At 40.4% G+C, this 13,174-nt stretch overlaps 1 protein-coding gene across 1 annotated transcript in view; it reads left to right on the top strand.

The window, feature by feature from the left end:
• sorcs2 (sortilin-related VPS10 domain containing receptor 2) overlaps positions 1 to 13,174 on the top strand; it is a 199,707-nt gene that overhangs the window by 41,587 nt on the left and 144,946 nt on the right. Inside the window, exon 2 of the mRNA XM_027145523.2 lies at positions 3,822 to 3,889. Within this exon, the coding sequence (XP_027001324.1) occupies positions 3,822 to 3,889 (68 nt within the window). The remainder of the gene's footprint in view (positions 1 to 3,821; positions 3,890 to 13,174) is intronic.

Below are 13,174 nucleotides of genomic sequence, written 5' to 3'. Positions count from 1 at the left end.
CTGCGTCTTTTCTTTTTTTGGATGCATAAAGTTCTATTTTTAATTCTAAGTTAACAAACAACTAAAGATTCAACAGCTTTATTGTAGCTTTTTTTCCAATAATGTCTTTCGAGGAATTCTCACGCTATTAAAAGTGCAGTTAGTGTAGCTCTACAGATGTTTCATTCCATAGCTGTGTAGTTTTACAGATGTGTAGTTCCACAGATGTTTAGTTCCACAGATGTGTAGTTCTACAGATGTTTAGTTCCACAGATGTGTAGTTCCACAGATGTTTAGTTCCACAGATGTGTAGTTCTACAGATGTTCTACAGATGTGTAGTTCTACAGATGTTTAGTTTTACAGATGTGTAGTTCTACAGATGTGTAGCTCTACAGATGTGTAGTTCTACAGATGTGTAGCTCTACAGATGTGTAGTTCCATAGACATGTAGTTCCACAAATATGAAGTTCCACAGATGTGTAGCTCTAAAGATGTTTCATTACATAGCTGTGTAGTTCTACAGATGTGTACTTCCACAGATGGTTAGTTCCACAGATTTTTAGTTCTACAGATGTTTAGTTCCACAGATGTTTACTTCCACAGATGTGTATCTCTACAGATGTGTAGTTCTAGAGATGAAGTGATGAAATCTGTGTCACTTGTATTTAACTTGTATAAATCCATAATATTTCCTGTTTGTATTTTGAGGTATTTGTACGAGTCTCATGTATCAGTGGTGTTTAACGCCTACTAGTGTGAACACGTCATCAACACTGGCTGTGAACGACACTTTACTGTTACCTGAGATCTAAAATAAAACACACACACACACACACACACACACACACACACACACACACACACACACACACACACACACACACACACACACACACTTTCTTTCTTAGTGTTAAATTTATTAAATGTGAGTGTGAAACATGTGAGCAGGATGAAGTCACATTCTTAATTTAACTAGTAGGATAAAAGATCCTCTGTGTTTTACTCTGATAAAGTAAACACCAACACAATCTGAAGGAAGAGAAGTCCATTTGGGATTTTAACCATTAAACGTTATGTCCTGGAGAAAAGAAAAGTGTTACGATGGATTAATGATGTGTCTGTGTGTTAAATATATTACGACGTTCCACGAAGCACAATCACGCAATGTTTATCGTTCATGTAGCTCGTACTCTGTTAGCAGACCACGTAAAGTAAATCAAACACTCACGAGTTCCTGAAAAGGTTCCTGTATTGGATTTGACATTACCCGAGTTCCTGCAAAGGTTATTGGAGTAGAAACATGCTGAAAGTTCCAGAGTTACTGAAAAGGTTCCTGCACTTGCTATTATCTAAAGTAACCAAGGCCCTGTAAATGCTCCTGCAAACACATGGCTAAAATTTCTCAGTTCCTACTAAACATTCTAGTACTGAAATATGCCTGAACCTTACAGAGATCCTAAAATTATTTCTGGCTTGGAGACCCGACTGAGTGATAGAGTTCCGGAAAAGGTTCCTACATGGGAATACATGCGGCTACTGTACCTAAGCTCCTGAAACGGTTCCTACACTGGATTTTGAGTTCCTGGTCATAGTTTAGTTGTTGAAACATAACTACAGTATCAGACTTCTTGAAGGTTCCTGCACACAGTATCGGGGGGTTCCTAAAAAGTGTGTGAAAACACACCTGGAGTAACTGAGCTTCTGGAAAAGTTAATGAAGTAGAAACATGCCTAAAGTTCCAGAGATCATTCAAAGGAAATTGTGTTTCTCCAACAGTTCCCCTTGACTGAGGAAGTGGTTCAAGAGTTTCAGAAAAGGTTCCTGCACTGGGTGTTTTGTGGCAATAGCTTAATGGTTTGTGTGTGTGTGTGTGTGTGTGTGTGTGTGTGTGTGTGTGTGTGTGTGTGTGTGTGTGTGTTATTACCACCTCTATAAACCCACTCGGTTCAGTGTTACTAGCGGTTCCAGCTCAAGAGTGTGTGGATCTGAGGATCATCGCACTTCACACACAGATGATGTACAAACTTTAATTTAAAAATTCTCATTTCCAGAATTCCGCCGAGTCTCTGGTTTCGAGAGGCGGCTCTGATTTACAGAATTCCGCCCCCTCATCCCATCTGCTGGATCACTTTCGGAAAAAAAAAAAAAAAAAACCTTCTGAGCCTTGATATGAAACTCAGAAGATGCCGAGAAGAGAGATGTTCTGTTTTTACTGACTATCTGTGTGTGTGTGTGTGTGTGTGTGTGTGTGTGTGTGTGTGTGTGTGTGTGTGTGTGTGTGTGTGTGTGTGTGTGTGTGGTGTACAGAACTCCCTGTCCTCAGAAGACTTTCCCAGATTTCCTTGTGTCCGGCGCTGTTTTCTTCCCATTAGTGACTGTTTGAAGCTGAATGAAAGAAGGCTTTGTCCCAAATGCCCCACTGTCCTACCCTCAGGGGGCAGGAATGGGTGAAGGTTCAGTGCAGATCAGGATTTAGACTGAAATCTTTATTATTATTATTATTATTACTGATTCTTTTCTCTATTTATTGAACTCCATGAGCATTACAATGTACAGCGTGTCTCACCATAAACTCCACATGATACATAAACCTTTATTAATTATCTGTTTGTTTGTTTGTTTGTTTGTTTGTTTGTTTGTTTGTTTGTTTTCTGGCACTCGTTTTCTGATTCCAAAGATTTGCAAACGTACATTAATCTAGTTAATTATGTGCTTTGTCCCTTGAAACCCAAACTATTCACTTAATATAATATTATTTAATATTCATTTTCAGTTTAATTCAGTTTAATGTTTTTTTTTTAATTCAGTGATTTTTTTTTATTTTGTTGTCTGATTATTCATTATACATTTTATATTTATTCCTAACAAAAACATTATTATAAATATTAAAATCTGTAACAAGTAGTTTATTTGAAAAAATAAATATATATATATATATATATATATATATATATATATATATATATATATATATATATATATATATATATATATGCATGTTTACCTTTTCTCTCCTGTTTGATTGACAGAAGCCTTTCTAGCCAATCAGAGCTCTCGACTTTTCCCATTACCTCCCCTGACACCTCGACCTGTCAATCATTCACATGCGGATGCCGAATTTCCCACCTTTTCTTCTGCAGAGAAAGACTTCAGGGGAAAAAAAAACCACAAAGAAGAAATCCTTCTGTTTTCTACAAAAATAACACAAATAAAAAAGAATACCTAAAAGTCACATGACCTTCAAATTTCCTTTTAGTGTTAATTATTATTTGTAACTTCACACGCTAAAAAAAAACATCGAAGCAGTGAAAATATCAATGAAGTAACACACACACACACACACACACACACACACACACACACACACACACACACACACACACACACACACACACATTCAAACACAAAGAGTCATTTATTTTATTCTCAGAAGCTGCATGAATAAAAGATGTGTGAATCTGTAAAGACCTCTGCCATCTGCCACGTGACTCAAAGCGCAGGGGAAATAAAAGAAACATGGTGTGTGTGTGTGTGTGTGTGGGTTTGTATGTGTGTGTGTGTGTTTCTTGTAATATTTGTGGTACACCCGAGGATGCATCATAATAAAAATTTCTGGCAGGAAAAAAAACTGTGATCTACAGGAGTCATTTGGTGCAACTTTATCTAGTTATGTTTTGGCAGAAACCCGACACTTTAAAGGAAACCATGAAAAATACTAATATTAAATACATTCATGTAGTAAAAATAGATTTTTGCTCTCACTTGTAACACTTCCATGTCTGAGGCTTACCCTGATTAGCAAATATTTAACAATCATGATTTTTTTTTCCTCTATCAACAGGTCATCCTCATCCTGACTAGGTATTACCATGCTGATTCCAGCAAAGTGCTCGAGAGCTCCCTCTGGAGGTAGGACACCCTGCAGATTTCTTTATAGCACAGCTTGGAATGTCTTCTATGTCTTGGGTGTTGTACAAATGACATCACAGTGAGATGATGATGATGATGATGATGATGATGATGATGATGATGATAGCCAAACTGATCATCATCATCATCATCATGCAGTTCGGCTAGTTGGGCAAAACTGGGAGCTGGGCGATCGTGGCTGGAACTGGAAGAGAAATGACTAATGTACAGTATGTAAGAAGCTTTGTCTGATTCAGGACAGAATCACCCAAAACAAGCTCCACCCACTAGTCCGTAATTTACATGCAATATGCAGACGACGCCCCGCATTTTACCCTCCATTTGCATCTCATTTACATGAAACATGCGCTAATTTATTAGTGTGAGACAAGCATGGAAAAAAAAATTGCCTGAGGTTCTTGCAAATGTGAAGCCTAAAGAACGGAAATAAATAAAACAGAGGTTTATCTTCCAATTCTCCGCTATTACTGAGCTGCATTTTTACCTCAGCTCCAGGAACCCGATCTGTTTTTCTTTATTTTAATACTAGGTTGCTTCTAACAAATCACAGTAATATTATGTAACAGGGGTGTGAGAACCGGCGTCGTCTGTAATCAAGAAAACATGGACCGAGCACCTGGTGTAAAAAAAACAACAACAAAAAAAAAAAACGAGGAAATGAATCCGGGAACAAACTAAAAAAAAACACTAAACTAGGAGAAGAACAAATAATGTGTGGAAAAGAAATGCAGCGTGTAGAACAATGAGACTTCGATTTAAGACAGTGAAACACCAGGGATTAAACAGATTGTATAATAAAAGGGGAAGTGAAAACACTTTAGCTGAAAGCAGCGATTAAGGGTGCCAAGCACTTTCTTTACCTACTTCATAAACACATTCAGTTCAATTCAAGTTTATTTGTATAGCGCTTTTTTCAATGGACATTGTCTCAAGGCAGCTTTACAGAACATAAACATAGAACAGAAGGTAATATAAAGAATCCAATATAATAAAAAATTCATATATATATATATATATATATATATATATATATATATATATATATATATATATATATATATATATATATGTAGTTCACGGTATGTATGTATTTATCCCCAATGAGCAAGTGTGAGGTGACTCGGGCAGCAGAGGCAAGGAAAAACTCTCTTAGATGGTTAAGGAAGGAACCTTGAGAGGAACCAGACTCAAAGGGGAACCCATCCTCATATGGGTGACACTGGGGGTGTGATTATAAATATAGTCAAACAAATATTGTGTTGATGTAAAAGACCACATGGAGTTGCATCTCCTCTTAGTATCGCAGAGTCCAACAGGAGCTGGTAGATCTGTAGATGTCTCAGGATACTCACAGAGTCGGCCTCATCTCAGCGGAGGTCCATTCGCATTCTCACATGCGAATACAAAACCTCAGCGTGAATATCAGCCCTTGCTCGCATCATGCTGTAGCTTATTTCCTGTCTTTTTTTTTTTTTTTTTTGTAACCCTCTCAATTCAAACCTTGTTCAAGTACTTTCTTTGGTGCTAGCATTGTACCAATTTTACTCATTGTCAAAATGTAGCCCCATGGGTGGCGCTAGAGGGTCTGAGGGTCAGAGCGTGAGGGAAAACTGCTGTGAAAGCAAAGGAGCTGAGACTTTCCTTCTAGACTGTGATCAATTTATTAAAGTCATTCTGTGATTAAAAAAGACTTTGGGAAGTGCTGTTATAGGTAGATCATCCAGAATTTTGTGGTCGCACCACATGATGGACTGTTTTCCTTTTTATTATTATTATTATTATTATTATTATTATTATTATTATTATTATTATTGTTGTTGTGATAATGATTTCGTCGATAGAGACTCAAAAGCACTTCTTTATGTCGTCTGGACAAGGACGTCTGCCAAATTCTGTGAATGTAAATAGTTGCGCCACATGACGAACGATACTCTGCTGTGATATTCTGCTGATTTCAGACCATACCTTGCAGATCGCTTTGCTAGCAGAGCTGTAGCTGTGACTCAGCAAGTCCATGTTTAAGTCTGACACATAGATGAAGTGATTTTTTAAAACCACTTCCTGTCGACATCAGGAAGTCTGCGCACGTCCGTCCCTGATCCTGAAACAGCGTGTAGACCTTGGTGTCTTTTTCCAACGGGCTTTTAGTGCTGCAGCTTTAACGAGCCGCGTCGTAGCTTAATTAGGGTCGCTCCTGGGATTTCCAACACGATGTGCTAATTGCCTCGCTAGCTCCCTCATTAGCGGCTAGCCTTGACCAGGCATTGTGTTTGCTGGGGTTGTTATGTGGAGTGTGAATGTAATGTGAAAGTGTTTGGGTTTTCTGACAATGGGGTGAGGGTTTAATAGCACGTAAAGTACGAGGATTATTCATGAGCAAAATACACACTACAGAGTTACTGATCTCGTGTGGAAATGATGAGAGAGAGAGAGAGAAAGAGAGAGAGAGAGAGAGAGAGAGAGATAGCGTTGAAGGAGTACAGAGAAATGAAAAGAAAAGGAAGGAAAGGGAACAGATGGGAAGAGAAAAGAATTAGTAAAAAGGAAAAGAGAAAAGTAGATAAAGCTGTGTTTAAAAAAGATACAGAGGAAGAGAAAAAGAGGACAACAGGGAGATGACTACAAACATACTGTAAGTACGTTGAGAGAGAAAGAGAGAAGGAAAGAAAATGTATGGATGGACAAAGGAAGAACAAGGGACGCAGACAAGGAGAGAATAAGAAGGCAAAAGGTAGCAGAAACAAAGTCTGAGCAAAAGAGAGAGAATAAGAGAGTGTGTTGAAAAAAAAGAGAGAAGCAGAGTCAGAATGATAAAGGAGCAGAAACAAAAAAGGAACGAAAGAATGAAAACAAAATGAAAATAATAATTATATAATAAATAATTAATATTTTATTATCATCCTGCCCCCCCACCACCCAGCTTAGCTTCTCTTTTACCTTCATCTGTTCATTCATTTGTTAACAGCGTGACACCGTAACTCAGTCACTCACGCGGTCATGACATCACACTGACCTCTCAGCCAATCAGAACACAGGGCTGAGATAAAGACGGATTCCCAAGAAATCTAAATATAAAATGATTCATTGAAGCAAAAAGCAAGAAGGAACAGAGAACTAGAAAGTACGAAAGAAGGAAAGAAAGAAAGAAAGAAAGAAAGAAAGAAAGAAAGAAAGAAAGAAAGAAAGAAAGCGCTTTCCACAGTTCTGCCAATCACAGCGCAGTATCCTGGAATTGACTCTAAAAATATATTGGATTGAAAAGCAGCATGGTTTCAGCTGAACATCTCCCATGTGCCTTCACATCTCCCATCTGGTTCTACGTGTGAACCGGTTCCTCCGCCTAGTCCAGACCTATAACATGTTACACAGCTGGAGCTGATTGTACTCTGAGATCAAAAAAAAAAAAAAAAGCTGAGAAGAAAGACTCCAAAAGTTTGAATGAAATAAAACCATGTCTGTGAGCGAAGCAGAAGAATATCACCGTCCTCCAACCAGTGGATTTGGGACGCGTCCCAAGCACAAGCCGAGCTGGTCGTGTTTTAAGACATTGGAAGTGTGCAAGACGAGTTTGTACAGCTCTTTTATGTGGAATGTTGGACTGTCATCAGACCTTCACTGACGGATTTGAGCTGTACTCACTGCAGATGTCTTTTTTCCTCCAGATGTGTGTAGAGGAAACACAACAGTGCATCTTCTTCATTCATGGGTTCTGAATGATGTCATGTATGAACAATGAGTTGCTCTTCAATCATGTTAGCAGTGTAAAATCTGGAGGAAGTGAAGTGAGAAAGTAAGAATGTTAGCATTTGGTAGACATAGTGGATGGGTTCTAATGCTGAAACCTGGACAGATGTTTTTACCTTGAAGATATAGTGGCACAGGTGTACAAGTAAGAAGTCCGCATGGTCTGGAACTCATGAGGAACATTTCAGAGAGTTCAGTGTTGTTTAAAAGTCAGGTTGGGCCAAACATACTGTATGTGCCTTAGATGAGCTGGCTGACTTAAGAGCAACATCTGGCAATGCTAAGCAAGATGTCTTAATCTTATTTCCAGTGACGATGAAGAAAACATATGTGATGAAATGTTCATGAGATTGAAGATCAAGACATGGACTATGCCACTTAATTAACACGTTCAGTGAAATCACAGCTGCACAGCGATCCCTGGCTTTTATCACCGTCTCTCCTCGTGCACTGGGGCAGAGCTAGCTTAGCAGTTAATGTTCTAAACCAGCGATTTTCATTTTCGTTCTGCTTTGCTGGTGGCCATCAGGTGAGAGTCTTAAGTCTGACCAGACTGTAGTATCCTCAGCCCAACATTTCCAGCTCCTCCTGTGGGATCTTCAGAGTTTTCCAAGCCATATGTAAAGTATCATTTCTGCAGACGTTTCTGATTCCACCCAGGGTTCTCAATGCAGTAGCACACACCTGATACAGCTTGTAGTGTTTATTATAAAGATCTTCAAGGCTGTAGCCCTTTCTTGGAACCACTGGGGAAACTATAGACATGTCTTTGTTTGGTCACTGAGTTCAGTATGATTGTTTCGTAATATTTATGCAGAGAGCTCAAACAAAACAGGGCAAAGATACGGAAGAAGGTCTAAAGGCCACAGCATCTCGTTAAACATTTGTGGCTTTATCATATTTTTTTCTCCTGTACTGGGTGCAAGAATAAATACATACAATAATAGACATTGCTTTTGATAGTATGAACAAAATGTAAGGAATGGATCCTACTATACTTAGATCTTGCAGGACAGGGGTAGCTTAGTGGTTCTCAGTGGACCAACAAGCTTGAGAAAGGCCCTCAACCGCTCAGCCACTCTGGATAAGGGTCATATGCCTCTTTTCCACCGGAAAGAACCGGGTGCTGGTTCAGAGCTAACGCTAGTGCTGGCGAACCTTCTAAGAACCGGTTTGCCTTTCCACCGCCTAGAGAGCCGTCACAGAGCTGAGTGTGACGTCACTGTATACGTGTCACGTGTCCCAGCAACGTTAGCGCAGCAGCAGAGGCAAACACAAACACAACAACAATGGCGGATGTTGCTTTACTGTTAATGCTCATGGCTTTGCGAACCTACATCGGCATCCAAACGCGGTGAATAAAACGTGTACGTGCGGCTCCGTGTAATCTGTATAAATGGAGGTTGTAATCGATAAAGTACATAACGTTATTTTATCGTTAACACAGAAAAAAATTAGCCTTAGCATGTAGCTACCTACTATCATGTGTGCTGATAACGTATCATATCGCGGTAAAGTAAAAGTGTATTAAACATTAGTATACTTAAGGTACGTTATCAAATGCGCTAACAGTAGCCCCGCCCCCAGCTCCTGACACAAGCGGTTCTTAAGTCTAGACCAGCAACGTTTTGGTGCGACTTAAGAACAACTTTTCCTGGTTCAGAGCTGGTGCTTTGGCGGACGAAACAAAAAGAACTGGTTCTAAATTAGGCTCCAAACCTGTACTCGAACTGCCTCGGTGGAAAAGGGAAAATAGTTATAAGTGTAAATCTATCGGGAGCCAACCAGGGAGCATTTAGTAACGACGTACCCAGAATTTGTATTACCAAGGCATGGGGGTAGTGTCCTCAAATGATCATCTGGTGACAGGGTCACCCACTTAACCTGAATGGCTCAGCCTTGGGGTCTGGTACAAGGCCAGTCAGACAGCAGACGTGATGGAACGTCTTAGACAGACTACACCCCCTTGCAATGGGCGCTGGCCTTGAGAGCAAGCTGACTTCTAAGGACTGCCAAGGAGCCACAGAAAAGCCCTTTATCTACTTAGGCTAAATTGTTTCCTGATCAATTGTAACTTGCTTCAGATAAAAAAGATCTGCTGACAGTGTGGATATATTACTGAAGAAAAAGCTAGTAGCGCATGCCGTTCCCCGGCAAACACACAATCCATAAGCAATTAATCAATTGAGACTATTCAGGATTAGGCTGATCCCGATCCCTGAGGCTTACATCACGCCATTAGACATTAGCACTGAGGGGATTGAGTCGTGTCATTGGTGTCTCTTTGATTGGATAGAGATTGATTGAACAGAGAAAAGCGGTGCTCAGAGATAACGAGGAATAGCTCTCCTTAATTACTGTGCAGAGAGTGTGTTCAGTACGTCAAATGTTGGGAGCGAAGTGAAGGGAAAGGTCAAGCAGAAAGGCGAAGAGAGGAAAACAAATGTCAGACTCCGAACGGAGAGAAAACATACACAGAATCTGGCAGGTGACTTTAAACCAATTCATTAACAGAAGTGATCTTCTATCTGCTTGGAAAATGAATAGTGCAAGAACGGGAGTCTGTCGTGATACCTGTGCTGAGTCAACATGTCTGGAGTATCGGGAAAAAAGTCAGATCAAGATTTGAAATTGATCCATCAATCTGCTCCAGAAGCCCCGAGGAGCGTTTAAGGTCTATAGATCTGACCAGATAAATCTCTCCAAGTTGACATTCTGCCTAGAAAAAGTCCTAAGATGTTACTTCAGAACATACACCGACTATAACTGAGGTGTTTATTAAAGTATCTTTAGTGGGAAAATGTGGTTCTCCTGAACTTCATTTATTTGAGTTGGAATTCAGGTAAATAAAATCAAGGTGAGTCAAATGAATTGTATCGAGTCAAATAGGTTTAGTTCTGTTGTGTCAAATAGAGTTCAAATAGATTTGAGTTGAGTTTCAGTTGTGTTGAGACTAGGGAGTGTGCTGGAAACCACCGGTACATTTTAGCTTTAGTTCCTCAGATGGATTTCTCTCTCTCTCTCTCTCTCTCTCTCTCTCTCTCTCTCTCTCTCTCACACACACACACACACACACACACACACACACACACACACACACACACACACACTGTTTCAGTCTTTCTTTCTGTCTACTTTCTCACAGCAAGCATTACACATCGATCTCTGTGTGTGATTGTGCTTAATGAGCATTAATGTCCACACACACACACACACACACACACACACACACACACACACACACACACACACACACACATATTGAAAAGAATAACAGAAAGCTCCGTTGGGTGGATGGGAGATGGGGAGGGGGTAACATGGTGGACGAGTCATGTATTATGGAGGTGTGAATTTTCCTGAGGGTTTGTGTGTGTGTGGGTGTGTGTGTGAAGAAGTGGGAGAACAAAGGGGACTTCTGATCCTTTATTCCTTCTACCTCTTTGATATTTCTTTAGCATTTATTGTCTCTGTCTCAAGTCACAATGCCACCGAAGGAACCTTTTTAGGATTCGAGGAACTACTACCATATTCCCGATGCAGGAAGCGTTCTCAGGAACTGTCTGAGAAATGCAGATACTTTAGCTTTGTAACCACTGCAGAAACTCTGGAAACGTAGGCGTTTTCTACTCACTGAACTGTTTCAGCCACTGCAGGTCAAACGTTCAGTTAATTCAACGTACAAATGAATGAAAGACGAGACAAGGAATGAAGCTATGGATCTACATCCTTGTACAATAGTCTAGCATCAGAGAACCGTAAGCTTCAGCATTTTCCTCTCCCAATGAGTAATCCAGCTAGGGCAATAAAACTGTCAATCACGTGGTCATTCAGTGCTGCTGCTGTTGTGCAGGACGCATGGAGACACTTTGACACTGTCTGGGAGTTTGATGGGGTCAGACCGCTTCCTCACGTGCTTCGAGTTCACACCTGTACTCAGTGCTGAATAAGATTCTCAGTGTATCAGGTGCTAAATGTGCGATTAGCAGAGCGGTTTAGCGACTCGGCGTGCCAGCGTGACGCCTCATTCTAAAGATTGGCAGCTGTGAGAATTGATCACACACTTTTGTCTCTGTAGTGATGAGAGTGTTGAGGTTTGTGATGATGGGGCTGATAATGATGCTGCTGCTATTACCACTGACTGCATTCACACACCAGAGCTGCTAATGGACATAATGAGAGAAAGTGAGAAAGCAAGAGAGACGGAGCGGGAGAGAGAGAGAGAGAGAGAGAGAGAGAGAGAGAGAGAGAGAGAGAGAGAGAGAGAGAGAGCAAGGGGCTTGGAGAAAGGCAAAGATTAAAAGAATTGTATACGTTGTGTATCTACAGTATAGACGGGTGTTTATACAAGACAGGGAAATACTGGTCTCTGAACAAGCTGCTATTTTTAGTTCCCTACAGTTTCATTCCTTTTTATTAGTTTATCGCTTTCCCCCGAGGAAAGATCTCAAACTAGTGGCAGCTCGTCTGTTTTGTAGTGAAAAGAACCGGACGACTAACATAGCCAGCTAACAGGCTAGCCGTACGAGCTAGCTGTGCGAGTTTTGAGTTTGTTATACGTTAGCAATTCACTTTCATTTGCAAACAGGTTTCGAGGAACTTTCAGGAAGCTCTGGTCTAGTAGCAGCTGGGTAGTTTAGGTAGCAGGTGCTTTCTAAACGGGACTGTCTATTTCTTCCTGAAAACACCGCCTTCTAATCTGAATGTGCTGCCCTAAAGGTGTGTGTGTGTGTGTGTGTGTGTGTGCGAGGAAGATAGGAAGAAATCGAGGGTGGATGACAAGGACATTTATCTGATTGAACCTTCTTTAGTTCATGGGGTCAGTTTAAATTGAGATCGAGATCGAGACTCGCTGTGTGTCAGGAGTTAAGTGGAGACAAATGCTGGGCCATCTGGTGAGGGGATCATATTTCTGCAAAGGGTCTTAACGGTGACGAAGAACAGACTGAGAAACTAAAACTACTTCTACACACACAAACAGACACACACGGGCAAAATAGTAATCTGTCTCTCTCTCTCTCGCTCTCGCTCATTGTTTTTTTTTTTTTTTTCTGTTGCCCTTTGTGACCCTGATGTAATTACAGGGCTTGTGGGAATTGTAGTTTTCCGGAATATGCCGGAGACTGGAAACAGTGCACCGGTGTGTGTTGACGAAAACAAAGTGTTGAATCCAGATGTGCTGAAGGAAAGTGTGCTAACGTACACGCCTGCTAATGGTCACAGGTGTGTGTAACAGGTACAGCTGTGCCAGTTTCTACACTTTCCAGAACCTTCAACTGGCCGTAGTCTGCCTGCAGACCAAGAGATTGTTTTCAATGGACTGAAATGTACTTAAAAAAAAACAAAAAAAACACTGAAATCTTCCTGTAGTTACAATTACTTTAGCAGATCTGCAGTTTGGGGTAAACCAATCACATGCATTTAAACGTTTTAGCTGAAAGCGGCTCATTGGACCAGAGCTACAGGGCTATAAGTCCATAGATTTATTATTTTTATTTATCTTGTCCGGTCTGATTATTCAAG

This window comes from Tachysurus fulvidraco, chromosome 1 (genome assembly GCF_022655615.1).
Source record: "Tachysurus fulvidraco isolate hzauxx_2018 chromosome 1, HZAU_PFXX_2.0, whole genome shotgun sequence".
NCBI classification, from domain to species: Eukaryota; Metazoa; Chordata; class Actinopteri; order Siluriformes; family Bagridae; genus Tachysurus; species Tachysurus fulvidraco.
The sequence above is the reverse complement of the archived record's forward strand: the minus strand, read 5'-3'. Positions and strand labels throughout refer to the sequence as shown.